At 49.5% G+C, this 27,259-nt stretch overlaps 11 protein-coding genes across 11 annotated transcripts; 6 read left to right on the plus strand and 5 right to left on the minus strand.

The window, feature by feature from the left end:
* Positions 1 to 214: 214 nt before the first annotated feature.
* On the minus strand, positions 215 to 2,286 carry BDV14DRAFT_200751 (major facilitator superfamily domain-containing protein; the record flags this gene model as incomplete). The annotated part of the gene is made up of 9 exons (XM_073773581.1): positions 215 to 284; positions 360 to 480; positions 553 to 652; positions 736 to 1,036; positions 1,099 to 1,223; positions 1,294 to 1,614; positions 1,687 to 1,904; positions 1,968 to 2,020; positions 2,087 to 2,286. The coding sequence occupies 9 exons, from the start codon at positions 2,284 to 2,286 to the stop codon at positions 215 to 217; spliced, it is 1,509 nt and encodes a 502-aa protein (XP_073627433.1).
* Positions 2,287 to 2,874: 588 nt separating this feature from the next.
* Positions 2,875 to 4,314, plus strand: BDV14DRAFT_200752 (uncharacterized protein; the record flags this gene model as incomplete). Its single annotated transcript, XM_073773582.1, has 1 exon — positions 2,875 to 4,314. The coding sequence occupies one exon, from the start codon at positions 2,875 to 2,877 to the stop codon at positions 4,312 to 4,314; it is 1,440 nt and encodes a 479-aa protein (XP_073627434.1).
* A 773-nt stretch (positions 4,315 to 5,087) lies between these two features.
* On the plus strand, positions 5,088 to 5,609 carry BDV14DRAFT_200753 (uncharacterized protein; the record flags this gene model as incomplete). The annotated part of the gene is made up of 3 exons (XM_073773583.1): positions 5,088 to 5,114; positions 5,177 to 5,254; positions 5,337 to 5,609. The coding sequence occupies 3 exons, from the start codon at positions 5,088 to 5,090 to the stop codon at positions 5,607 to 5,609; spliced, it is 378 nt and encodes a 125-aa protein (XP_073627435.1).
* Positions 5,610 to 6,139: 530 nt separating this feature from the next.
* Positions 6,140 to 6,772, plus strand: BDV14DRAFT_200754 (uncharacterized protein; the record flags this gene model as incomplete). The annotated part of the gene is made up of 1 exon (XM_073773584.1): positions 6,140 to 6,772. One exon carries the CDS (start codon positions 6,140 to 6,142, stop codon positions 6,770 to 6,772), a length of 633 nt encoding a protein of 210 aa, XP_073627436.1.
* A 626-nt stretch (positions 6,773 to 7,398) lies between these two features.
* On the plus strand, positions 7,399 to 9,549 carry BDV14DRAFT_174633 (uncharacterized protein). Its single transcript, XM_073768925.1, has 4 exons — positions 7,399 to 7,567; positions 7,614 to 8,134; positions 8,228 to 8,700; positions 8,758 to 9,549. Exons 1-4 carry the CDS (start codon positions 7,487 to 7,489, stop codon positions 9,471 to 9,473), a joined length of 1,791 nt encoding a protein of 596 aa, XP_073627437.1. The 5' UTR covers positions 7,399 to 7,486; the 3' UTR covers positions 9,474 to 9,549.
* Positions 9,550 to 9,608: 59 nt separating this feature from the next.
* On the minus strand, positions 9,609 to 11,415 carry BDV14DRAFT_209263 (tetratricopeptide repeat protein; the record flags this gene model as incomplete). Its single annotated transcript, XM_073775601.1, has 1 exon — positions 9,609 to 11,415. The coding sequence occupies one exon, from the start codon at positions 11,413 to 11,415 to the stop codon at positions 9,634 to 9,636; it is 1,782 nt and encodes a 593-aa protein (XP_073627438.1). The 3' UTR covers positions 9,609 to 9,633.
* A 235-nt stretch (positions 11,416 to 11,650) lies between these two features.
* On the minus strand, positions 11,651 to 13,876 carry BDV14DRAFT_190157 (major facilitator superfamily domain-containing protein; the record flags this gene model as incomplete). Its single annotated transcript, XM_073771300.1, has 9 exons — positions 11,651 to 11,975; positions 12,042 to 12,281; positions 12,364 to 12,592; positions 12,687 to 12,754; positions 12,828 to 12,921; positions 12,994 to 13,081; positions 13,147 to 13,311; positions 13,370 to 13,471; positions 13,556 to 13,876. 9 exons carry the CDS (start codon positions 13,874 to 13,876, stop codon positions 11,651 to 11,653), a joined length of 1,632 nt encoding a protein of 543 aa, XP_073627439.1.
* Positions 13,877 to 14,873: 997 nt separating this feature from the next.
* On the minus strand, positions 14,874 to 15,497 carry BDV14DRAFT_200758 (uncharacterized protein; the record flags this gene model as incomplete). The annotated part of the gene is made up of 1 exon (XM_073773585.1): positions 14,874 to 15,497. One exon carries the CDS (start codon positions 15,495 to 15,497, stop codon positions 14,874 to 14,876), a length of 624 nt encoding a protein of 207 aa, XP_073627440.1.
* A 576-nt stretch (positions 15,498 to 16,073) lies between these two features.
* Positions 16,074 to 18,661, plus strand: BDV14DRAFT_74988 (uncharacterized protein). The gene is made up of 3 exons (XM_073777429.1): positions 16,074 to 16,372; positions 16,438 to 17,731; positions 17,806 to 18,661. Exons 1-3 carry the CDS (start codon positions 16,087 to 16,089, stop codon positions 18,344 to 18,346), a joined length of 2,121 nt encoding a protein of 706 aa, XP_073627441.1. The 5' UTR covers positions 16,074 to 16,086; the 3' UTR covers positions 18,347 to 18,661.
* Positions 18,662 to 18,754: 93 nt separating this feature from the next.
* On the minus strand, positions 18,755 to 21,511 carry BDV14DRAFT_200760 (bifunctional terpene synthase/polyprenyl synthetase family protein; the record flags this gene model as incomplete). The annotated part of the gene is made up of 10 exons (XM_073773586.1): positions 18,755 to 19,075; positions 19,145 to 19,232; positions 19,286 to 19,346; positions 19,397 to 19,498; positions 19,558 to 19,721; positions 19,780 to 19,934; positions 19,988 to 20,762; positions 20,822 to 21,081; positions 21,139 to 21,167; positions 21,226 to 21,511. 10 exons carry the CDS (start codon positions 21,509 to 21,511, stop codon positions 18,755 to 18,757), a joined length of 2,241 nt encoding a protein of 746 aa, XP_073627442.1.
* A 1,196-nt stretch (positions 21,512 to 22,707) lies between these two features.
* Positions 22,708 to 24,820, plus strand: BDV14DRAFT_209265 (putative P450 monooxygenase; the record flags this gene model as incomplete). The annotated part of the gene is made up of 5 exons (XM_073775602.1): positions 22,708 to 22,735; positions 23,017 to 23,265; positions 23,313 to 23,949; positions 24,030 to 24,603; positions 24,680 to 24,820. The coding sequence occupies 5 exons, from the start codon at positions 22,708 to 22,710 to the stop codon at positions 24,818 to 24,820; spliced, it is 1,629 nt and encodes a 542-aa protein (XP_073627443.1).
* Between the last annotated feature and the right edge of the window lie 2,439 nt (positions 24,821 to 27,259).

Here is a 27,259-nt window from a genome sequence, read left to right on the forward strand (position 1 = left end):
TCAAGGGAAAATTCATGCAATGTATCGACCACGGCATGACTGCGTTGTTACTGATTTACAGGTTTATCTTCGCGTTTTATTTACTTGGGAGATCTGCCCTCTTTACGGGTTGTCTGTTGAGCGACGCAATATGCATTTATCTAGTGCTATATTCACCACCTTCATAAAGTACGTGCTCTAGTTCTATTGCTGTAATATGCTCTGGACGTTTACCTTAACTCCCCAACTCCTTCGCCTGTGCTTCAGTACCCTGACCCAGACCACCCTCGTTCCTTTCCTTCTGACTACCAAAAAAAAAAAGCGTAATCAGCGTTCAACCCACAATGCGATATCACCCGACCTGAGTATCAGGATCTTACCTCTTCCGCCGAAACAAAACCCACAAAGTAGTCACGCAGATTACCGCAAGACCACCGAAGAGAATCAAGATCTGATAGCCGTACTTGTACTTTGGTGCGTCGTACGTTGGGAAGAGAACCACTAGTACCAAGTGAACCCCTTGTATCAGCACTGGTCCCAAAGTCCCAGGAAAGAAAATAGCTTGGTACTTACACGGCACCCAAAGAACCCAAGCGTAGGAAACAACATTCGCCGTTGCAACGAGAAGCTGACGGAGGTTTCCGTCGTGTGCGTTCATTCGCGTTGCCCAGCTCTGTCGACACACTGAATCAGTCCCATACCGATAGGTCAAGCCAGGATGTAACACGGGTAGGTATACGGAACTAGACAACATACAATAAGAACCGGCGTCGCCGCACTTCCCGCATACGAAAGATAGTACGCAAACATCAGCCCTCCCCTGCGAATATGCCAGATAGCAAGCAAGATATTTGAAAGGATCATAGCCAGCTGCAAGCCCGTGATCAAGGCGTAATATTTCCCTGTTGCATCGGCGAGGATTCCCCACGTTAGCGTTGTCACGATCGCGACTGCGTTTCCAGCTGTGGGGAGCGTGTTTATTTTGGAGACGCTGTAGTCGGCGGCTTTTAGCCAGAGGTTGAAGTAGGATGTTGCTGTGTGGCAGGCGGCTATCATTCTGTGTTTGTTTATAAAGTTAATAGTGTAAGCAGTGGGAAGAGGAGACTGGAGGGAACGCACGTGTATGTAGCGACAAACACCCACAGTTCCCAGCGCAGGTATACTCGTTTCGCCTCTTTCCATGTAAACCTGACTTGCTCGCGATGCCCGAATTTCTCGATCCGGTCGATGCCGTATTTGATATGCTGTGAGCCATGCAACCTGATTAGGAGCCACTCCTCTCCTCTGTACTCGGAGGACGGAGGATTAACACACCTCAGCACTCCAATAAAACGCCCTCGTCGTATGCGGCGTATCCGGAAGCCCAAAGAATCCCCACAGTGCAACAGGAACAGAGATAATAGCATCGAGAATAAACAGCCACCGCCACCCCGAAATACCATGTCGTCCATTCATGCTACTGTGCAGTCCAGCCTGGAGGTACCCGCTAAACATACTCGCGATCGACTCGATCTGCAGCAGGATGGCGGTGCGTTTCGTAAGTTCCCGAGGTCCGTACCAGCTTCCTAGCATCGCGATGTACCCCGGGAACGCGCACGCTTCGAAGAGACCGATTAGGAAGCGGAGGGCATAGATCTGTGATTGTGTTCGCTCGTTAGCGCTTTTCACTGACTGAAGCATGTCGTTAGAACAGTTTAGGTGACAAACAGCTTTGATATTCTTTGTAAACGCCATCCCGATCGTGAGCGCCGACCACGCGAGCTCGCAGCAGGGGATCAGCACGGAGGGCCGCACGAAACTAAGCTGCGTCATCTGCGATGGGACACTGCCGACCATGATACCCAGACTGAACCAGGTGTTCATCCAGTTTCGCTCGTTGCCGTATAGTGCGAGGTCTTCTTGCATGCCGCTAACAAAGGCATTACCTGGCAATGGCTGTTATCATGGAGATTGAACTAGAGTGAATGTGTTGAGTGGAAGCAGCATACTGTAGTTCGTCTGGTCGAGATATTTTATAAAGTAGCCGAGAAATACCGTTGGACTAAACATTGGATATTAACCCGTGAGATGAGTGTACCCAACAGCACGGACTCTCTATGGTACGTACAAGAAGATCATGTCCAGCCGTCGGACATATTTGCGGTACTCGGGGTCAGTATCTGCGGAATCCCAAACGAGACTCACGACCTTGCGCCAGGTCGACACGTCGGCTTTGTCTTTGGTCCGTACTTCTTCCCTCGTAACGAGACTCGTGTGCTTTGACGATGGGTCTCTAGCTGTAGAGACGATCTCTTTTTCGACTGCCATGATTGCGAGGAGATCTAAACTCAAGGGCAGGCGCAAGTAAACAGAAGAATAAAAGTAGATATATTTCGTCCCACGTGGCTGGCACCGTGTCTAAGATATCTGTCCACCAGGGTTGGAGCTTAGGATAATTTCCTTAAACATGGAGCCGCGGGAAGATGATTGAATACCGGCGTCGATGTCGCGATCAATAGAGGCTTGTGTAGGTTGACAAAAGGTATTGGATTTTGTGGATCATTGTTAAAAGGCAACTCCCCAGGGTAGAAACATCTCACTCGAACTGCGCTGAGCCGTGATTCGTGATTCTTCTCCGTTATCACACCACCATCCATCTGGATACCTACCTACTACTAGCCTACTCCAAATGTTGGAGACGACACCTCTGCGATTACAAGAACAGGCCAATTGAATAGCGGGATATAGGGAGCTGGCGTTATCAAGGCTATAAACACGACATGGATCCCCATCCAGCACCCTAGTCGATCATCTACTATCATCGATATCGCCTGTTGGAGTCGGATCACCAGGTTCAGGCTTATAACCAAAGTGCTATGGCGCTCTCCTTGGCAACCTGAAAAGCTGACAGGAATTATGGCACCGCAAACGCTCCGAATCGCACTCGAAAACGTCGACTTCCGCCTCCCAACCCAAGTAACAGATGACAACAGTGTTGTCGCACTAAAGAGTCTCGTCTTCGAGCCCCTACTCCGATGGCAGCCAGGAGGCCTCGTCCAGCCAGGATTGTTCAACACCTGGACTCACTCAGAGGATGGCCAAACCTGGTACTTTCATATTCGCGACGACGCTGTTTTCCATGATGGGCGAGCTTGTACTTCTTCCGAGATCGTTGCCTTTATTAATGGGTTTTTGAACTCGAGGGATTATTTTGATATGCCCTGGAGTTATGCGCGGTATTTTAAGCATACGGTGTTCTCTGCGGAGGGTGAGGATGGGCGGATTGTAAAGGTTGAGAATCCAGAGCCTATTGCTGATATTCTGGATATATTCTGCGAGTTCTGGCCGTCTCGGATTGCGTCGGATGGCAAGCCTGTTCTTGGGACTGGACCGTACAGGGTAACGGAGTTTGAACGGGAGGGAGGCATTGGGCGAGCGAGATTGGAGCGCGTCGATACAAACGAGAATATCAGGCACAAGCCAGGCATAATAGTTGCGATCCACGAGCTGGACGGAGAGAAGAGGCTGCAACTTGTAAGGGACGGCGAAGCAGATGTCGCTCTCAACCTCGAGAGAACCGACAATCTCGACATCCTGGACTTCAACCCGGCTTTCCGATGGGGTCGAACGACGAGCACACTCTCGGCCATGTACTATCTCAACTGCACGGCTGGGGTCTTCAAGCTCGATGAGGCACGACTTGCCGCGAACCTCGCCCTTGACCGGGATGCGCTTGTCAAGGAAGTATATCAAGGCTTTGCACGCCCCTCTGTAACAATCGTCAGTCCATTTCATTTGGGATTCAACGAGGCAGGTCTGGATTCTATTCCATACGACCCATCGCGAGCCCGAAAGATTCTTGAGGGCCTCGAATTCGACATCAGAACACCACTCCACCTCAACCTCCGCACACCACAATACATGCCCGAACACGCAGAGAAGATCTCTGGCTTCGTGTCGTCCGCCCTCGAAGCCCTAGGCTTCACAGTCTCCGTCTCCGTCGAAACAAACCGCCCCGAGTACGCGCGCTCAATCGGCCTGCGCAAGCAAATCGGCGACCTAGCGCTCTTTGACTCGACGCCCAACAGCACGTTCCGGGTGCTCGATGATAAGATCTCGAGTGAGGCGCGGAATACATGGTGGCTTGGGTATCATGATGAGGAGGTGCAGCGGTTATTCGGCGAGGCAAGGAGAAAGGTTGGTGATGCGGAGAGGGCGAGTGCGTATGGGAAGTGCCTGAAGAGGCTGCAGGAGAATCCGCCGTGGTTGTATATTGCGCATCCGGATGTTGTTTGGGTGTCGCGGGTGGATGTGGGGGTTGAGGTTGGGCCTTCGGGGATATTGACGCTTGGATAGAATAGAATCTTCGGTCTAGCACGGGAAACATTGTCTTTGTATCGCGTATGTCATCTCGGTTATTATTATTCATCTTCCATGGTATGCGGTGTTTGTACTGGCATAAACGCGTGGTCCTGGTCCTCTAGCGCGACGTTCTGTCGAAGAGATATAACCGCCCATGGAGCAATGAAGCACGGAACGGCCGAAAAAGAGCGAGATTCCACCTACAAGATACAAACTTTCCCAAAACATGGAGGTAAAGGTTCCAAGTCGTCGGTACCTCGTGGAGACTCGTAGTGGTCGTCATAGTGTCCTCTTGGATAGCTCGAAAGCATGTTCCGACCGCTGACCATGGCGCACGGAACCCTGATCATCACCGGGCTGAGAGAGGACTATTTGGAAGTGTACAAATTTAAATCTTTCTTCTGAGGTATTCCATGAGGATAGGCCACTGGTTACTCAATCAGATGGATACCTACCTTCATAGCTTCATTCAGCCAGATTTTCGAAATTCACTAGCCCTTACCTAGCATTGTGCAAGTGCTTTGGTCAAAGCAGTTTTAACCTGACCTACCCATGGTCCCAGCTCTAAACCAGAACCATGAAACACTGACCCCGGAACCAAAACCAATACATCATCTTGAAATAGTGGAATGCAGTGACGGTGCCCTGACCGTTAGACTTTATATTAATAGACCTGTACCGGAGACATATAACGGTCCCAGCACCGTCTACCACATCTCGAGAGTTAGGTCTCCCGGGCATACCTCCTCCCTCAACACATCTGCAAAATGGCAGAATCCCAAGCACAACCTGAAGTACCCCTCACCCCTTTTTACTAAATAACTACCAGACTAACGCATCCCATGTACCCCTACAGTCCCTAACGTCGCGCGAAGAGCGCATCCTCAAGAACTACGGAAAGTTACCATTCAAAGGACGACTCGGGCAAGCTAGGGTATGCACTCCCTACCCGATAATATCTAGATCACCGACCATCCAAACTAAGACCCCCACTAACCACACCATCATGAAAAAAGATAACCCAACAACGAACCTACTTCGACTCGGGCGACTTTGCGCTCTCCGCCGCGCACCGAGTCACAGACAGCGGCGCGATCCAAACGGGCACTGAACATCCCGTCCGCGAAACGATTTCGCATCCGTATGTGCCTGTTCCGCATGAGGTTGATAAGAGTTCGATGAAGGAGATGACGAGGAGTCCGCTTGCGCAGGATTGGACGGAGTATGATTTTGGGAAGGTTGGGGCGGGTGCAGAGAGATCTGGTGACGGGAATGAGGAGGTGGGTTAGTTTGGGATTGGTCCGGGGGGTATGGCTTGCGGACTGCTTGGTTGAGGATGGCTTCTTGCTTGGGTCAGAATGGCGTAGATATGGGCAGACCTGAATGGATAAGAGGAATAAAAGTACTGGCTGGTGCTTAGAGATAGCTTGCTTGATGGAAGATCCGATGGCTTTCCTTTTCAGTTCTACTTTGAAAGATGTTTGGTTTGATAGTACCCATTTAGCTCGCGATCGATCAAGAATGTCAAGTGTAAACTTTTTGCTCTCACTCGGCGGGTATCCCGCGTATAAATTGAGATATGAAGTCAAGACTTTACATTTGTGGTTTGAATGAAGACGTCTTTTTGTCTACTCAGACTTATGAGATCAATTCACAGGGTCTTTGACCAGGATTCAGGGCCATCACAACCCTAAGCATAAGTCCACCAACCCCTTTGACGAATCCCAAACAAAGACCACCTTTACCACCTATTTATTTCCCCCTCGGAACTCCGCGCCCAAACCCAAGCCCCATTTCCTACTTCAAGAATGACATACAAATGCCACCAGACACACCACCAGTTCCCCCCTCCCCCTCCCTCATCCTCCGAAACTTCTCAAACCTCCGCATCTCACCAACCCTAGATCTCTACCTCCTCCCCTGTCGATCCCTCTCAACCCCCCAAACCCCAACGACACACTGGATCCTCATCCTCTCCCCTTCAAACACACCCGGGCGCCGCTGCACATACCTACACATCCACAAAGTCCGCGAGGGCCCCAAAACGCACTACTTCGCCGGCACCCTCAGCCACAACGAACCACCCCCCCAATCCTCCCCCCTCATCCTCCAAAGCGGAATAAGCAACCTAACACAGTTCAAACTCTGTAAGGTCCCTGAAACACTCCACGAAGAGGTAATAACCATTGCAGCGAGTAGTCTGGCGAATGCGAATATTAAGCGCCTCCCGTGGACAATGAGCTTTCTTTTAGCGCTGGAGGAGGCAAGGTTTGTGCCTGATGGGACGAGAACTTACTATGATCGGTTTTGCGAGCCATTTTGGGATGAGATTGAGGAGACGATGCGGGATTTGGGGCTTGATGCGAGGAGGGAGTCGCTTGTTGCTATGATGAGGGCTAGGGAGATGGAGAAGGAAGTGGAGGAGAGGAGGAGGTTGTCCGCGTATGAATGATTTTTTATGATTCAAGATTTAATGGCATTTATGTCTTTGATAGAATGGTGAATTTCTTTGGATGTTGATTCTAGTAGTTCTCCCCGGAATCCTGTAAAAGCCTTCCTACGCTTGTGGCCATCATGCGTATCGTCGCTTCTGCTGCTGCAAAAAACCCAGTTGGTTTTCTCTTCTCTTCTAGTCATCACCTAAGGTGGGTCCCAGTACGTGGAATTTATGGTAAATCACGGTAAAAAGGGAGAAGCTGGGGGAGCTAGATCTAGAGGTGATTGAGTGCTGTATTTGCTTTTCCTTAACCCCACTGTTAACGATTTCCTATCCAAGAGACACTACATGTTATAAATAATGGATTCCGTATTTTTCACGAATTGTAGCTTGTCGTAGTATTGTCTGATGCAGGGATTGCCTTGTTCATATTCTGTCATGCGCCTACAGCATCCCAGACGATCAGCAAGAACACGAAAACAGTAAGCCGAAGACTATCATGTGCAGTAGAAAGTCGAGAAATCTCGCCAATCAGCTCCAATATGTCTACCAATGACGTGGCGCGCAGGGATCGCGAGGCTATCGCGACTTGCCATTTCAGCCTTGCCATGACACATTCAGATAAAGCGCTTCGCTGGTCGCCCCTCTTCAGCCTCGTACCATATCTGTCTTTTTCTCTAAAACTAAAGACTACGAGGAACCTATCTCCACACACTATCCGCTCTAAGAATGGACTGCTCTTCTGCTCATCAATGGAAACTTGCCTACAATGGCAGCGTGGAGTTTGATGCCGATATTGTTGGACCTGGCGTACGTTCTCCCAGACACTCAAATCCCACATGACTCACGCTGCCAGGTCATCGCAAGTTTCATCTCTGCTGCGCTAACTGCAGTTATAACTCTGTTCTTTGCATTCATCACCTACTCCGTGCCCGAGGAATTGACAAATGATGTGGACGAAATCGTTGCGCGAGCACTACGCGCGGAATTTACTTTTATTCGGACAGTTTTACATCTACCAAGCATCAGCAAGACAGACGGAGTGGAGGCGCGAGAGGATCGCCTCAAGGCATTCCAGACATTCATGCTCTCTGTCAGCGACCAGGTCCTCGCGTCCGAGATGGCGATTCTGATAGCCACGTTTGCCCGGTACTCTGATATCACGCTGTACTCTGTTAATGTCGTCGTTGCTCTCGGGTGTCTGGCATCTACCGTCCATCTGGCCATGATGCCCCTCCTGGTGCGACAGATGCACGAGCATCATGTCATCAAGGCATCGAGGACCATCTCCATGGTCATCGCCGCTATCCTGCTTGTGGTGCTCTTGATCCTGCAGCTTTCCAACACCTGGTTTGACGGTACACATGTATACTTTCAGTGCGCGATTCACGATTTTAAGCTTGACCCGGATTCAACAAACTGGTCGTCTTTTATGGTGCAACTGCTTATTCCGATTATTATTATCTACAGTACTTACGAAGTCATTCGTCTTCTATACTCAAGCGACAATGCCACCCGCAACAGTCATGAAACTCCCAGACACCTAACGAAAGCAACCAAGCCAACAACCCGACGCCAGCGCATTTCCCGTGCTATTCAAGAGCTTCAAGAGATGCGTAGATACTCGCGGCAATCTCAAATCCGTGATCTCTGGGCGCGACACAGAGCTAACCGAGTAATCAAGGCAAATCTCAGCGCAAGGGGACAGAAAAACAACGCCATACTCGTTGCAGAAACATGGACTTTCTACGAGTGTCAGGAGTCCTTCCTCTGGCGCATTCTGTGGCTTATATCGGGAAACATCTACGGCATCACCGACGTCTTCCAATCCAGATCTGACAGCATTGGTATTTCGGGCGACCGCGACACTATGGGCTATGGCCAGATCGTGCCGCTGGTTCTGCTTATATTACCGGTTTTCTCGGCGATTCAGAGCATTTATGGTAGGTATACTATCTAGTCAGATCATGGTGGATAGATAGATGCTGATGCGCTAGCAGATTACCGAGACCAGATAAAAGTCTTGCGACAACGCAAAAAAGGCAGCGAAGAAGACAGCGACAATTCTTCTACCAGTGCATCTGGCTCAGAGGCTCTAGTCAATAACAATACAGATACGAATACAGCTCAAGAATCCCCAGCTGACCCACTGCGAATCGACACCTGGCCTAACCCAGGAGAACTGTCCCGTTCAACAACGACAGCGACAGATTTCCAGCCTCCTTCTGTGGCAACTAGAAGGAACCAAATCTTGCCATCTGATCGATCTTCAATAAATGAACATATAATTCGCGTTCATACATCCCCAACAATGGACCCCCCAGACACGACCGACCAGAATGCCCAAATCCATACAGATATCGACAGTTCACTGCAGCAATGGGCGCAGAGTGACAAATACCAGGAATTTCCGTTTGCTCGGGTAGCATCATACATGCATGCAATGTTGATGCTAGTCTTTGTGGTCTTGCTCGGTTGGTCAATGCCTGCTGGTCCTGCGGTACTAACCATCATACTCTTGGGTCTGCTGATGATTATCTCTGTAAGGCGACTATTTGGGGTGTTTTTCTTTTTGGTGTTTGCGCGTAGGTATGCGCATGATGTTACTACGCAGCGCCAGCAATCCTCAGGAAGCGCCCATCAGAGGCCGCCTGATAATAGTCAGGCGATGATGCAGGCTCAGGGTGCAAATGCGGCTGCTGAAGACGAGGAATGAGAGGAGTGAGAAACCATTTCGGCTTTGACATCTTATTGATTACGGGACGACTGAGGATTGTCCACCTATATCTAGGAATATTCCTGTTACCTATGCCTCGGCTTGTGCAACTAAACTAAGTTATTTACGGGCTCTCTCTGATACCCACCTACCCCCGGCATCATGACTGTCCACCATGACATCCATTTCCCTTCTCTCCCTGACAAGAGGGGACATTCCCAAGCCTACAGAAGCAAGACGATGTAATCTCAACATCTGCATTCTGCAACGCACCATCCAGCTGCACCTTAATCTCATCCGCCTCATCCCACCTTCCCATCCGCACAAGACACTCATGATACCCATGCAACGCCCAAACATTTCCCGGATGCTGATGCGACCTCTTTGGCGTCGGAATAACCCCTAAATCCTCTGCATAAGCCTGTGCAGCATCCTCGACCTTCCCTTGTTCCAAACTCAGCGCCGCAAAGGCATGTCTCGCAGGTAACATCCACCCCCACGGCTCCGCAAAGGGAAGCGCATCTTCCAACTCAATAGCATCGCGTAACCTCCTGAATGCCGTATCGAGGTTTGCCTTTCGGTACTCAATCTCGCCATCCAGCATCGCAGAAGCAACATGTAAGATGACCGTAATCTTATTCGGAAAGTCCAATCTCGTCTCGGGCACATACTTGGCAGCCTCATGGAAAAGAACCCTTTCCTTTTCCGCTTCTTCCACTCGCCCCGTCGCAGCATACGCAATCGCCCGCCCATAACACCTCATGACATTCGTAACGCAATAGAGCTCTTTAACCTGCAATGGCTGCAACGCCAGCAAATCCTCCCACATCCCAAACCTCACAAACACATGCACGCGCACGGCAAGGAAAAACTCCATCCAGTCCGCGAGGGCGGGGACATTAACTCTCAATATCTCCTCACTTATCGTCTTCTCCATACGACTCGTTGCGTCGAGTGCAACCTTCGAATAACCACCCAGCATAGCAGCGTATATAAGCGAGTGGTAATCGTGCAGTCTGTAGTAACTGTAGAACGTTAATCCACCGCGAGACAGGAAATATTTATCGTCTGCGAGCGTTGCGCGGTGGTTATATTCTACTGCGTTCTTGTAGTCGCCGATAAGCACGTAGATGTGTGCGGGCATGTGGTATGTATGCCCTGTGTCGGGGATCATATCGCGTAGTATTGAGCATGCGGGGAGGGCGGATTCAGGTGTTGCGGACATCTCCATGAGGTGGATGTACATGTGTGCGGGTCCCGGATGGGATTCGACACCTGGCTTGGCGAGGGCAGTCTCAAGGAGTGATTTCACTTCGAATATGGCGGTTTCTGGATTGGGGAGGCCTGTGGACGCGTCGTAGAGTTTGCGCGGGGTCATGTTCATGAGTGAGTCTGCAAAGAGGGTGATTATGTCGAAGTCGGGCGTTTCGGTTTCCATTTTCCCAAGGGTATCGTAAACATCTCGCATAGCATCTACGTAGGCCCTGTTACAGTCCGCCAAATCGGTGGTTGTATTCTTGATCTCCGGACTCGGGAATCGTTTCGTGAGGGCCTGTATAAGCGCTCTTTCCCACGGCGATACATGCCCATCTCCATCTGCCCGCTTAAGTGCTTCCTGCGAGTACTCATGACATTGCCGTATCGCAACCTCCTTATCCCTCGCATCAAAGAGCGCCCAGGTCTTATTATAATTCGACCCCGAACAAAACGCCACGCCCCAATATGCAATTGCGCAATTCGGGTCGTGCGCGATCGCCTGCTTGTAGCATGTTATTGCCTCGTCGTGGTTGAAGCAATATGTCCAGATCAGGGCGCGGTCGAACCATTTTTGGCATTCTGGGGAGGGCGTGCTGATGTGGCGGGAGAGGGGGCCGAGGTTGAAGTAGGGTTCGGAGGGGGAGAGGGGGGGCTGGGGTGGGAGGGGGGTTTGTAGGGAAGTCATTGTGCTGTTTCCCTATTCCCTGTTCGTTTCCAGGTTCTGTTGGTGCGGTGGGAGAGATTTTGAGTTTGAGATGGTATATTGAAGGAGATGAAGTGATGACCTCGGCAAATTATTCTCTGCATGCATGGATGTACTTCTGCACGTACTCCAATGGCGCAATCATCCCAACCACTGTCGCTATGCTCTACCTACCAAACAATAACACCCCTCTTACACATATCCATCTACTTCCAACTTAGCCCCTCTTCCGCAAGTTTAAATCCCGATCCACCAAATCCTCCAAAATAACCTCCCCCCTCTTCTCAGCCCGCATCTTCGCCAACTTCAATCGTCTTGTATCCCTCTCACTCTCCCACGTAACCCACCACGTCACCAGCGTCAAAACCGCACAAACACCCACAAGCGCCATGGCAGCCGCAAAGGGAACTGTATACCTTGGTGCATACTGACTCTTGAACATCTGCGGGCCGATCGCGCCCCCGATCTGCCCGTAGCTGTTTACGAAGCCGATTGCGAAGGCGGAGCCTGTTGCACGGGATGTTGTTTGGACGCGCCATGGCCTGGTAATCATATTCTTGTTAATCATGCTTGCACGGTAGCGTAAAATATGGTGGTGCGGGACTCACCACATAACAGGGAACCACCCCGCCGTGAGCGCATTCGCGATGAGCGTAACGGCGTATATAGCGCTGTTACTGGGATAAGCAACGAACACGCCGTAGCAAGCTATAATGACCACCAGGAACGAAAGAGGGTAGAGTGGTCTCGGAATCCGGCTGCGATCAGCCATGATCCCTGTAATTGCAATGAAAAAGAGGCCCGTCGCTGTGATGGGGATATTGAGGAGTTGGGCTTGTGCGATGCTCCTGCGAGATAATCATATCAGTCATTTATCCTTTCTCTTTCCTTTTTAAAATTAGAATGGTATAGATCGGTAGGTGGACGCACGTAAACCCCAAATTCGCAATAACGGTACTCTGATAAAACGTCACTCCATGCGTGCCGACCGTAAACGTCGCCCAGATAAGTGTGAAGAGCCAAAGGCGCAGATCCTTGAGCGAATCAATGACTTCGCGGAGTTTGAAGTTCTGCTCGCTTGCGCGGGGGGCGTTAGATGGGAGGCGAGCCTGGATGAACATTTTTTCGCGCTCGGTGAGCCAGGTTGCTGTTTCGGGGACTGTAAGATATCGTCGTTAGTAGTTGGACCATGGTGCTGAGGGTGAGGTAGGGTTTTGTGAAGGCAGGGACGGTATGAGAGTAGGCAGACGTACAGTCGGGAAGGAGGAACCAGATTGCGATGCCGAATATGACCGTTGCGATGCCTTCTGTTAGGAATAGCCTGGATTGGGTTCAGTCAGCACTGTACATTGAGAGCTTGGTACGACAGTGAGGTCGTGCTAGGTAGTGCGTACCATTGCCATCCTGACAGTCCACCAGCCCCGGACACTGTGTCGAAAGCATAAGCGAGAAGACCACCGAAGATGTTTGAGATGTTTCCGCATATATCTGCTTCCATGAGTCACCATACTTCATCACATAACCCCGATAGATGACCAGCTTCAACCATGAAGGACTTACAGAAGTATAGCAACCGCAGTGACATCTCATCAGGTCGATACCAATATGTCATTTGCAGAATAACTCCAGGAAACTGTCCGGCCTCGGCCTACACATGGGTCAGCTCATTCCTCTCTTTCATGAAATAGGCGTCATCCAGATATGGAAACGTACCACACCCAACAAAAACCTAGTAGCATATAACCCCCCCTTATTCTTAACCGCAGCATTACACATCAGAAAAATCCCCCAACTGACCATGATCCGGGACTGCCATTTCGACGGCGAGAATTGCTTGAGAAGGAGGTTCGAGGGTGCTTCGAGGACGATGTATGGGACCTAGCATGTCGACTATTGGCGATACGCAGTAAGAGAATGGAAAGGAAGAATGACTTACATAGTATAGCACAGTAACAAGATTATACTCATTCGACGTAATTCCCAACTGCGTCATGATATTCTGGTCTGTGCCTTGGTTCATGATCCGCGCGTTGGACGACTACATATATCAACAAGCCCGTTAGCAATTAACTACCATAGGTTCTGTCACGACCCCGACCGTAATAACATGGATAAAACGCACATTATTACTATCCAAATTTTTAAACATAAAAATCAGCGAGCACAGACTCATAAGTCGCCAGTCAATGCGGCGGAGTAACTTCTTCTCTTCTTCAGCCGTGAGAAGGGTCCGCCCGCTCATGAGATCGGGGTCGTAGCCATCTATGCTCTCTTGGCTGGATGATGCCTCTGCGAGGGCTTCGCCGCGTCGGACGAAGTGCAGCTCTTGTTTGGTGTTATTTGCGTTGTCATTGTCGCTGGGACTGGCGCTGGGCGGGGAATTGTCTGTTGCTGTTGTTGTGCCGATGGGCTTTGAGGTTGTTTCTGGGTCTTTCGAGGACATTGTGCAATATACTGCTTGACACCTATCGCAAGAGAGAAACAGGGAAAAAAAATGCAAATGGGCACCAGAACGAAGGATTGGCAAGCAACCATCAGGAAAAAACTACAGCAAGCCACGCGGACTCTTTTATCTTTTATCTTCCCAAAAATCTCAAGAGCTCCAAACAAGCTATGCGGCGCCGGCGCGGCAGAGGCAGGGGCTTGTACCATAAATCCATCAGATCACGAATGACGCAGCCAAGAACAGCGACTGGGTTGTTGGTCGCTGCTTGATCACGCAAATGGGGAGTCTGATGGTGAGTGCAGATGCTAGCTTTTTAGCTAGGGTTGGGTCCACGCGGACTGTCTCCGAGTCTCCAGCCACATAGATTTCGTTGAGTTCAGATTGTTGTAATTCTTCAAATGGGAACTAAAGATGAAATTGGAAGAGTTTTTGTAGTGTGTTTATACTGCCATTCTCCAATCACCAAGGAGCAGCAGGCCAACCCGGATGACCCTTAACATCAACCCCGAATTCCACCGCGGTCACAGTAAATGCAGGAACAAGTCGCTCAATCTCCTGCCTCATGCATACTTTAGGCACCCAATGCCTATTAGTAGGTGACGGTCCAATCGAAACTGCTTTCAGGCAAGGGTTACAAGTCCGGAGATCTCCTTTTAGCACGAGCGAGACCGCCTAGTAGATCGATACTCAGGTTCATAGGTTCCCATATTGTAATACATTGTATGTTGTGTGGGAAGATACGTTCGGCGCAGTCCTCTAGCTGCGAATGGTCGATTGTATCCAGTACCTGCCGGCTGGGGGCAAGCTCGATAATACATTTTTGGAAGATAGGATCTAGACATCGCCCTGAAATACTGAGTGCCGCTAGTTGCGTAAAGCATGCAAGAGTTGAAATAGCACTTTCTGGAGGCAAAGATGTGTTTTCGTGGGGAATTCGATTGCTCGCTTCCAAGGCCAATTCCTGCAGACTGTCTTTGGCCTGGTATATAATTGTTTATCCAGTTGCGAGAGACCATTTCTCTGTCTCATCGTCCGCGTCCCCTGCGTCGTCTGATCTGTCACGTATCCATAACTTGAGTTTCCGCAGATTCTTGCTCCGCCCAACGAGACAGCGCACGGAGGGAAGAGTCGGTGTGCCTTCGCTAAAATCTAGCTCCTCCTGATGCGCCAGTTCAGGGATGTTGGAAGGATTGTTCAAGGCTCCTGTGACAATAGGAGCCGCAAGGTGCTTGAGATTTCGCGCCGCGGCGAGGAGCGGAGCGAGTTGGTCATACTTGTGGCGCAAACTGTCGACCATGGAGCGAACAGTCACCCGTTCGAGCCGTGGTAGCTGAAGCGTGAAGCTGCTAAATGCTGTTGGAAAGGACGGTAACGGCCGTGTGTATATGAAGTGGAGAGCTTCAATGTTTGTGCAGTAAACTATAGCCAGTTCATTGTGTGGGATTCTCTGTCCAGCATCTTCTGACCAGTCTGTGGGAGGAAGACCAGCATGTTTCAGCAGGTACTTCAAAGACCCCTTCTCCTCGTCTGTGTATGATGACTTGAAATTTGCGAGGCGTAGATTGTGCACGGCTTGGGCTAAGATGGGATTTGTGGTAATAGCACGAAGAAATATCATAAAGGAAACCGCATCCCACGCATGCCTATTGCTCTGGAAAAGAATTGGCTGTACAATTTCTCTTAACCTTGTGCATGTACGATCAAGTCGAGATAAGGACCCTGGATGACTGTAATCATCTAATGGATCTTTGGGCATTTAAGGGCACAGGTGGGGGAGCGATGCTCAGAATCAGCTCGGTTGGGAGAGTGCCCAGGGTAGGAGAGCTGGCCATGATTTAGGGCTGGATGGGGCTCAGTCCCCCAACGGAGAGCCACTGCGTACTTGATTTCGTTTATCAATAAAGCTGCAGCTCTAGTTCCGTTGACACGTGGTGGCTAAGCAGCCTTGTCAGCAACGTTCAACGGCCAGCATGATGCGTCCATGCTGAGGGGCTGGAGCCCATGCCAAGCTCACTGGCTTGGAAGTAATGCAGAAAGTACCTGGACAGTTAGGAATGAAACTCAAGTAAAAGGTCATATACTATGTTTCGAATCTAAGAATAGAACACCCGAATAGGCGTAGCGGCAGGGGCCGCCGCGATCGCTCTTGCCGCAAAAGACTCCAAGATCTCATTTTGTTTCTCCAGATTACCAACTGATTAACAAACATGGTCGCCAGTCTCTCTCGACATGTATTACGCAGCCGTCGCCTCGGCTTCGGCCTGCCCAGGTCAATGGCCATTGCGCGCCAAACTCCTACTTTACTGTTCTCCTGCCCTTCGCTACGCCATGCCGCAACCGTGAAGCCGAAGCAGGGGATCAGCCCATCAACAATCAGGCGGTTTGCGCATACCAAGGCCGAACAACTATCGGGACCCTTCGATGCCATGCAGATCAAAACCACAGGCTCTGACCTCCTTGAGCCGCACTGGGCAAACCAGGACCTGCAAGCGCGTACGTGGCCCCCTTTCCCAACTCACTCATCTGTTTCGAATCCACGCGCTGACAGTTGCCACTAGTGGACACCCTCATTGACTCGCAAACATTTGCGCAGTTCTGGGAGTCGATGGCAACGGGTCTCCTACCAAACGGGCAAGGAACGACCTTGCCAATGGTCAATCCAGACGAAATGCATCTTTTCATGCGTCCTAGCGTGGAATGGGCACCCGCGCCATTCAATACATCTACTATCCCTACAATCTTTCAGCTTGCACAGCGGCTTGTCTCTGAAGATGATACCGCCAGGATCTGTCGTGTTGGACAGAATATTAATTCTCTTCGGAGCAGACTTATGGACGGTCTCGTTCCTATGTCTGAGGCTCGCTGGGCTGAGAAGAGCCTCGACAAGCCGGAGAACTTTGATCTCGCGATCCAGCATTTGACGGCTGTGATTGTTGTCTTTGAGTATTTGAATCTACCGCAAGTTCACACCAATATGCGCGAGACTTTCAATCTGATTTCAGACGACTTGAAGGACTTTGAAAATGCCTTGAATGCTCGTCGCAAGGTTGAAGACCCAAGCGCGCCAGAACTCAATCTGACAGCGTCATGGGTCGAGTTTACACGCGCCAAATACGAAGTCGCAACAGGCGCTGCTCACGCATGGGTTCTCGCCCGCCAGGCTGAGTTGGACAAGCGGAATACAACTGACCGATCCAATGTTCCAGATTTGCTGAACAAGCTGGGTTCCGAGAAGACAAAAGTCTACGATGAGCGAAGTCAGATCCTGGCACGACTTACCATCGTCGCTGACCTAATGATCTGGTTATCCATGGACGGATACAAAGGGTACGAACACTCTACCCAAATCACGCCCGGCCTAGAATACTCCGACCTAGACGCCCGGAGGAAAAAGTACCACGAAAACTTCTACGAAAAGGGATACATGCTTCTGGAAAGTTTCATTGCGTATCAGAACAAGAATGGAACATTCAACACCCTAGATGGTCTCCGCGAACGCCTGTCAGCGACCCCGTTGGTGCAAGAGGTGCTCCGGAAGGAATTACGCGGGCCGCCCACTCATATCCCGCCGGTTATATGGATTGAAAGTGTCCTCCTCCGCGAGCAATCTATTTCACAGATGGATCCTGAAAAGAGGAAGCAGTATAGTCTTGGCCTGGCGATCTACCGCGCAGCCTACCATAATATCTCTGACGAAGAGTGGGAGACTATCAAGCGCAACATGGAGGCCCATCTTGCAGATTGGGGGGATAATATCCCCAATGCAGATAAAGTCAAACCACTTCTCAAACTGCACTGGTTTGACTGTAAGGAGCTAGGCATTGACCCGAAGGATACGGATGCCGTGAGAAGGTTCGTTTTGCCGTTCATACACCCCTTGTCTAACATCCATTCTAGTAAATGAATCTAACTAACATACAACATAGCCACTTCCACCAAACCAGCCTCCCAAACCAATACAAATTCGACCCCCGCGTATTCCTCCTCCTCGACGACTGGGCCGCAGCATCCTACAAACAGAAACCACACCCTGCCCTCGCCGACACCGCAAACAAAAAGAAAACCCCCATCGCCCCGGGCGACAACTTCTGGCAAGGCCACCTCCTCGCCGTAGACGCCAACTACACGCCACCAGAGCACCAACCCCCCGAAGACAGAGCAGCCCTCGAAAACATCTCCCCCGGCTACGCAGGGCACATGCGCGTCCTGGGTAATCTTGTCTGGCCAGACATATTCGGAATGACCATGATGAACCATAACCAGGTTCTTTTTGAGCTGTGGCCGTTGGCGCGGGAGCATCCGCAGAAGTGTTATGTTGGTTCTACGGTGCCTGGGGAGGTTAAAGTGTGGAGGGAGTATACGGAGGTCAAGGAGCCTATGATGGAGATGTTTCAGGCTTGGTTGAAGGAGAAGTATCCTGAGACGGCGGATAAAATGAAGGAGATTAGGGGGAAGCATATGATTTGATTCATACTCCGGATGGTAGTTGGGAGGTTGGGTGGTGACTTCTTCTGACGCGGAGGGTTGTATTTTCTACAGTGTATTATATTATAATAGAAGACCCTTTTATGAGCGTCTGTGGTATGCTTATATGCCTCTGAATGTGCAATATGCTACTTCAAGCTAGTAAGCTTGAAATAGAATATTTGTTGTCGGACTGATGGATGAAGCAACATTCCTAGGTATGGCATTGTAGCTGCAATATGGTACTCCGCCTAGTGAGGGAGCATTGTAATGAATGACTAGCAGTTAATCAAATAAATGAATCAACAAAAAATCAACCATCATCCATCGCGACTACCTGGCATCCGATGTAAAGCAGTAAAGCCTCCAAAAAAATAAAATAAAATAGGTAATCCCACACCCATTCACATTCTAAACCCAAAGCCGTCTCAGCATCAACTCAACAAGCGCATTCTTCGCGCCAAATGACTCCTCAACCCGATGCAACCCCTCCAACAACTCTTTCTGCATCTCCTGAAGTAAAGAGCGCGTTGCAGTTAGTGCACCCTTGTCTTCCATTTGGGCCAGGATGTACTCCTTCAAATGCATGGGTAGCCCGCCCTCGCGAGGCCGGTGATGGAAGATGCCCTTTACGACTGAGGCTTCGGGGCTGGAGTCCATGATTGTGTAGATTAGTGGAAGGGAGATTTTGCCTTCGTCTAGGTCTTCGCAGAAGCCTTTTTGGGTCGTGTACTATTGTTTGATCATATCGTTAGCATCAAGGTGAGGGGCAGCAAGAATCAAGGTCGGCTCAGCTCTCACCTCGGCAGAAACCAGATTCTGGTAGTCATCGCGAATCTGAAAGTAGCGCCCCAGTTGCGTGATGAAGTCGCTCTGTGTTGTTTTGTGGCTGTGGTCGCTAGGGTCAGCACGGGATAAAGAATTAGGGCTGTACCGACTTACCGAGGAACGCTGGACTCGGCTTGCATGAGTTGAACGCACAGTCGGAACATCGCGCCAGTCTCTGTAAACCATATTAAAGAGTGTATATCTGATTAGGCGGATGCTACTCACTGTTATCAACCATCATCATGTATTCATCAATGGTTGGGCAGTAGGTGTGGTACTTCCAGGAGAGATCTAGGCTTTGACCTCGGTGCATGTTCTGCACCTCTCCTACAGAGTAAAGTAAGTTAGTGCACCACAACAAAGTAGGGGCAGGGCCAGGAACTGACTTATGAAAATTGCAGTATCTGACGGGCTCTGCATTTTCTGGACTTCAGCGAACGCGCTGACAAAGGCATAATTTGCCGCATTGATGGTCTGCGCGTTCCCATAGAGCATATGAGTGCAGGATTTGCCGCGGCGGAGGGTTGAGTCGTCTTCTATGTCATCGAGCCTATGGCAGATATTAGCTTTTGAATGGCGGGAAGAGCTTTTTTTTTTAATATATATACATGAGAGACGAATGGTGGAGATATTCGACAGTCCGTTTGATGGACGACAAGACCAGTTGGGGGACCTCGAACCACAGGTTTAACGCGTCGATGAACTTGTTCCTAATGTTCTTGGATGGTAAAGATGCAATGTATTGGTACGGGGCTAGCACAATCTGAAAATAGAATTAGAACCATAAAGTGGCGATAGGAGGTTGTCGATACTCACGTCTTCAGGCGCTCGATGAAAGTTTCCCGTAGTGGCTTCGTATACTTCCAGAGCTTCTCCTTTGCTTGTACCGTTGACTTTGCCGTTTGCATGTCCCTCCGTATATCCATTAATGAATCCATTGGATTGACCGTTCGAGTGCGACTGGTGAGATGGTGCGCTGTGTGCTGGGGAGTGTCTTATCGCAGAACTATCTGCAGAGGTGCCATTTGCCTCACCAATGATAGCTTTAGCACTTTCATGTATTCCACTGGAAGTATAAGCAACCTTTTTGGTACCGTGCTGTATCTCCCCTAAAGCTTTGTACTTGAGCTCTCCGTTCACAATGATCACCTCCGGCTGGTCTAACTCAGCTTTTGTTGGGTAGCGAGAGGTGATTGCAGCCCAGTACTCTGACCCAGATGCTGTATACTGGGTCGCTTTGAAGTACATATGGTACTTTTCTGGAAGCGGACCCTCCTTTTCAACCAGGTCCTGGATCATAGCAAGATGACTTTCTTGCTGCGCTATAATCTCCTCTTGTACTCTTTGCCGTGATGCCTGTTCGGAAAGGCCTTCAGTTTGCATGAATATGCATACGGCATTGACCGGCAGATCTGCGTTTCCCGCTGCCTGGATCTCGTAGAAGTACTTCATAACCTCTTTTGGCCAGCTATGATAGTCGTTGATCAGGGTGGTGGAATTGTGTGCTGCAACAACGATAGGGTCTAGCTTCTCCTTTTCTTCTTTTGTCAACTTCACGCCCATACCAAAGCAGCTCATGTCTTGATAGACCCTATGTTCCTCTTAGCCACTTGTAACAATGTATTGACAGGAATGATAAGGTCCTCTCACTCGATACCAGAGTTGCCGATGCGAAATGGCAAGTACTCGTCAAGTGATTTCAAGCCCGCATTTTTCCCAAGACTGGTTACTTCAAGAATCCTGTTGTAAGTGACCATCATATCCCTCGCTAATTCACTGTCTATATCGAGCATCTCCACGAGAACGCTGGCTTGAAGATGCTTGCCCTTGGCCATAGCGGATGCTTTGGCGAGCTCATCTTCTGCCTTCCCTCCGAAACACTCTCGGAGATGGTTGTTATAATCTTGTATCTGCTTGAATTAACTCATCGCTTATCGCATGGGAATGGTATATTTGGGAAAGTATACTTTCTCACTGCCAGCATCATCATAGTAATCTAGTTTGTTTTGGGTCAGCCGTTTTGCGATCACCAACTCAGGATAGCGAGCCCATACCGTCGTTGAAGAATGTGATTTCCGTCAACCGAGTCATTATTGATAACCGGTCAGGCCGACAATATGGAATGGTAAATGCCGTGACATGAGCAAGTCCCAGCTCTGGAAAATTGGCAATTGTCTTGGTATCAATGCTCGTCTTCATCTCTGAGTTGAACTGCTCTTCCACTTTCCGCACATCCTCAATGACACGCGCATAGTCGGTATGGATCAGAACAGGGAAAACTGAAACTGTTCCTGCTTTTTTGCGTGCACTCTCAGAGATGACTATGACCTCGGACGCCATGATGTCGTAGTACTGAACAGTAGTACTGATAGAGGGACACCACAGTATGTGGAATCAAGCTGAAGTAAGGAGGGTGAAGTTGATAACCCCGGGGTGGCGTACAAGAGCAGCGGACCTGGCCATGATTTGCTCCCTTATATGTGTTCCAGGTCTCATGTGTTCCATATAGACTTTCCTTGCCCCTGTATGACGCGGTGCATTGGGCGTCGGAGGAGGAGGGATCGACTAGGGCAGCTACCTTCTACCCATAAAGGTAGCTCCAATGCTGACCCGAGATCTGCCAGGGTGGGTATCGTCATTGAATGTCCAGACCGCGAGGGAGTCAAAGGCGCCACAAGATGCAAAGGTTGATATGCCTCGGAGTATAAAAGGGCGTTTGGTATGCTTTTTCCCATCAAAGCAGTTGGATTGCGAGCAGGAAGAGCGATATTGTCCGGTTGACTTTCCGCTTCACTATCTGCGATTGAATGTGACTGGAGGGAAGGCTTCCAAAGCTTTCGCCTGTAGGAAGGCACAATGGGGACTGTCGTGGCAGTTTCCAGCAGGAAGGAACCCTCCACTGACACCGGATCTACCCGTTCAGTGATGAGTTGTCCGAGTTGGTCATGAACGTTGCTCCTTCTATCGGAACTCGGAACATTAGACCTTATCTCGTATAGTGGCGTTCTGTGGTGACGGTGAAATCATATGGTAGCGACCAGGTGGAATCACTGTGATAGCCTGCCGTATGACTTTGCCTAATTGGTCTTGAAAGAGTTTGGCACATCAAGCGTTGTACAAGGCTGTCGCACTAGATCTTCGTTGTCTGAAGAAGAGTATCAATATCCTTTCCGAGCAGCAATATCACCCGCCATTCTCACAAGGAGATCGACGAACCACAGAAGAGGACAAGGCCTAGATCAACAATGTACCTGAAAAGAAGCATATGGGAGATTAAAGTCTAGGCTGTGCTCTTGTCTCCTTGCAGTAGTGCTTTTGTCAGCTCGTCCGAATCCATCGGTGCACAGTTGTCACACTTGCCTCTCGGTGTATATTCGTCGCTCGGGCCTCTACCTGGCCCTCGAGTCTCCGACCATGGTCAGGGGCTCTGCATTATTCTGACTTGGGCTACAGAAGTCCCTGCCGACTCATTTTGCTTTTGATCAGTCGCTGTTATGACTACATCCGGAAGGTAAACTTCTTACCTGGCAGTCTGAATGTGCACCATGGCAATCTCCATCTATTGTAGTAACAATGTGTTGTCAGCTTCCAATGGACCAATGGATTTCCCCAATCTTAGATAGTCCGGAACCTACTTCTGTTGGGCAGTCGTACGGCAAAAAGGCTTCCTGACACCGCACAAAAAGAAAAGCCTTCAGTTGATTCCATTTTCCGACGTTGTTCGCTTTGAAGACTCTTCAAGACATTGTATCATTGAACATTTCTGAAGGATATCTTCTATTGCTTTTATCTTTGCTGAGAGCGTCCCTAAGTCACGTACTTTCCTTGCCAACTACATTAATCAGGGGACATGGATCCATTCAAGGAAGCGACGTCCAAGACACTCGAAGTGTTCACGTTTGGCAACATCACCCTGGCTCTTGCTGCTTTGGTAGTTGCTCAATGTGTCTATCAAATCGTCTACTACAGATTCTTCCATCCCCTAAGACACTATCCAGGCCCTTTTTGGGCAAGTGTCACCAGGCTTTGGGGAGCTTGTCACTTTATTAAAGGGGATAAACTCGACCTGGAATGGCATGCAATCAAGAAATATGGTCTGTGACTCCTATTTATTCTGATTTCTTGCTAATCAGAGGACAAGGTCCCGTCATCCGCACCTCGCCCACGATGCTTTTAGTCGCTGACAGCACGCTTATGCCCGTTATTTATCACCGCCGTGACACAAAAGCACGATTCTACCTGTCGGAAATGTTCGAGACAAGTGGTAGCCTTGTTATACGCGACCCTGCTAAACATGCGGCACACCGTCGCCTCATTTCAGCAACGTACTCGATGTCGAACATCAAACGGATGGAGCCTCTGCTTGACAAGCATATCCTCCATTTTCTCCAGAAGCTTGATACCGATTATGCTCAGAACGCAAAGCCAATGGACTTTTCAACCTGGGCTGCCTATCTATCCTACGACACAGTCACTGATTTAGGATTCCGCAACCCATTGGGCTTTATTGACTCTGCTTCAGATGTCGGTGGGCTGATCTATCAGTTCCGTCTCGGTATGCTTCTCTTTGCGACTTCAGGATATCTTTATCCGTTTTTTCGATGGCTTACTACAACTTGGCTAAAGAAGTGGCTTATTATACGGCCTGAGCAAGCGTTGGGATTTGGAGTTGTAATGAAACGAGCCAATGAAGTCCTCGAAGAGCGCAAGAGAGCCCTTGAAGAAGGCCGGACTGTCAAAGCTGTGAAAGGCGATGCTTCTTACGACTTTCTTCAAGCGTGAGTCTTCTTCCTTCCCTACTTTATCTTCCCGTATAGCTTTCTCTTTCCCAACTTGTGTACTGAGACGATGCGCAAAGCTTCATGGACACACGCACTCCCGAGGGCGAGTACCTCGACAACAAAACCATTCGAGCGGAAGTTTTCGTTATTCTAGGGGCGGGCGCCGATGGATTTAGTTCATTGTCGTCAGCCTTCATAGCAGAGGTGCTCTCTCGTCCTACAGTATACCAACGAGTCATGGCAGAGATAAAAGCCGCCGCTATAGCAGGCGAATTCTCGCAGCCAGTTCCCCTTTTCACAGAGATAACCAAGAACCTCCCATTCTTCCTCGCTTGCATGCAGGAGATTTTTCGCCTACACCCGACTGGTGCAACTCAGCTTCCGCGCGAAATCACGCCAAATGATCCAGAGCTTGTACTCTCAGGCCGCAAGGTGCCCGTGGGTACAGAGGTTACGTGTAACCCTTGGATCATCAACAGAGACTACAACATTTATGGAGATGATGCGGAGGTCTTTAACCCGGATCGGTGGCTGGGTGATCCAGAGAAGATCAAAGTTTACGAAAAGCATAGTCTTACTTGGGGGCATGGAGCTAGGGTTTGCTTGGGGAGGCATATGGCTCAGATGATGCTGTACAAATCGCTTGTGACTGTGAGTGACCCCCAATTTTCTCTAATTCGCGCGGACTTCCTGTAGTGTCTCATACTGACAGTAATGGCTTCACCAGTTCCTCATGTACTTCGAGGTATCTATTTGTGAGGAAACCCCCGAGACCCCTAAACTCGAATCTGAGATCTTCGGTCCTGTCCTAGGTTGGAAGAATGTCTGGCTTAGTCTGCGCAAGCGCGAGAATTGGGAGCAGCAGTAATGGAATAGACACTCAAAGGACTCGAGATTGGCGGCTCAAGTATATCAGAGGATCTCATGATGATAGTCAAATGTTCTGGTACTGTCTAGGAAACCAAGGAATGCTCAGCCTGATTATGTGCAATGCGAGTATCTAATAACCTAACAATGTACTATTCTCTAGCTATTCGATCTCCACTATTCACAAACAGACATTTACTTGTAGCAGGTGTTCCCTTCAATTTAGCGGTAGTACCTGAGTATACATCCCGTTCATCAGGGTTGTTTCTTCCCACACTGATAGGTAACTCTACACCTCCATCGCACCTTCCTCAAGATCAAAGTGACCAGATATCATTATCTTGTTCTCAAGCCTCTGCTACGTACTCATCGAACCTCTCTTTCTCTTCATCTCTTCTGAAATTCAAGCTTAGCACTAGTCATTTAGAGGTCGTACAAAGTCGTACATGAAGTATATCATCTGCGAGTACTCCTCGCGCATACTAATACTGACCTCAGGAGCCCCTAATATGCAGTTCCGGTATTCCATTGACCACTCCATCTCAGTCTACGGAATGCGTTCAAGCGGTCGTGGCATACCATGTGAGGCTTAGGCGCTCTATACCATGCGGGGATGCTTAATCTCTCAAGCACATGCTAATGGTACTCCGAGGTGACAAGGCATCTACCTTCCCCTTACTTCAAAGCTAGAGGCTTCTCGAAGCGTGATATGAACGGGTGACACTTGCACTGCACTCGGATGAGATCCCCATCCGTTCGATATCCTCAGAGCTCAAGAACTCTGCTATTGACAATCCAAGATCTGTGTGATCGAAGACATGTGAGTGAGTCGCAGAATATCGGGCTCCGTCGCCAAGTCTTCACAACATACCATAACCCACGCCACCGGGTTGTTTTTCCCATCAGCCTTGTACCAGCGGGGTGGATCGACCATTACACTACTCCGTCCGCCTATCGCTTCACATACCGTCAGTACGACTATCTCCCGAGCTATTGGGATTTTCACTGATGGCGTTCTTCGTGTCCCCTTGCTGTGTGATACGGGGGTTAATGCCCCTTGGTTCGCGACATTCCACAGATCCGTTCGAACGTATATGCCGATTCCCACATGCGATGGCCAGGTCCAATCGGGCTATCTAGGTGAGGCTACCCCGCGTCTTTCACAAGCTCAGTACTCTTGCAAAATCATGAACCGAGCTCACGACTTCTGCCCGAGGAGATCTGCACGGTCGTATGCGGACCCAGCCTAGGGCTTCCACCAGCTACCTCCGACGCCGTGTCAAAGTCTATCCCAAGGCTAGTCTGTAGATAGATCTACCTACGAGGCGCCAGAGATCGATCCAGGTATCGAGCCCATGTGGTTGGCGGATCGGGGTTCTCGGGGAACACCTGGGGCACAGATCTAGGTTTAGGCAAACATGCCTATATGTTACACTTTGTACCAGGTAGCCGAGGTAGGAAAGCGATGTGATGCGATGCGATTGCAACTAGCACATTTGCATTGCATCGCAGTCTGGAGCATGATGAACTGGTCAATGAGTGGCAACGATGATGGGCACGTTAGGCGCAAATCGAGGATGCAGGAATCGACTGAATGCGCGTTGAACAATAATGACCGAAACAGATAATAACAGCCTCTATGTTGGTAGGTAGACGATTGGCTTTCGGTCTGCCGTGTCATCGCGCAGTCCGGTTTACACTTTTGACAGGCAGGCTGAAGCGCAAGGCTGTATCACGTACACGTTGTCTCACTAACCATATCCCATCTTTCACTGCATCCTCTGAGGATGATGTCTCCCATGGTTCATGCAAATAGCCAGTCTAAGTATCCTTCAACAACTCAACCTTCCGAATCTCGATCTCACCTCTCACAGTTTAAAGCTCATAGCTCTCACCTACCTGCTGAAACCTCATCATCACAACAGTCTAACCAAGTTCATTGCGTGAGTATCTCAGATTTGGTCATCCAGCCATAGCCAATTTCACGGATATCTTAAATATAAACCTAATCACCATTAGATTTGGCTATATCAGGGAGACCAGGAACCCAAGGCCCGCTAACCTAAATAATGTTATATACTTGCAACTAGCTCATTATGCCTGAGTGCCACCTTACAGGGACCAGACTCAACCATGGCAGAAAGAGCACTTATATCTCTGACCCTTTCTTACCAAGAACTCACGAGGATAATATCACAAACATCCCAGGTATTATTTACACTAAACTAGTAAGCCAGGCCATGGCCGAAATGCTCAAGACATACTTCGTAAGTTGGGTTTGAATGGCGCAAGAGTGACTCGAGTATGTATATGGTCTTTTCACTGCTAGTGGTGATAGCCTATTCCATAATCACGCTCAGCATTTAAATACTAGGTATCCAGAGACCTGCATAGATCCGACCATGGCCAGATTACCAGAGTTGAAAGCCCGAGTTTAGTA

This window comes from Aspergillus stella-maris (genome assembly GCF_047715825.1).
Source record: "Aspergillus stella-maris strain CBS 113639 unplaced genomic scaffold BDV14scaffold_32, whole genome shotgun sequence".
Classification (NCBI taxonomy): domain Eukaryota; kingdom Fungi; phylum Ascomycota; class Eurotiomycetes; order Eurotiales; family Aspergillaceae; genus Aspergillus; species Aspergillus stella-maris.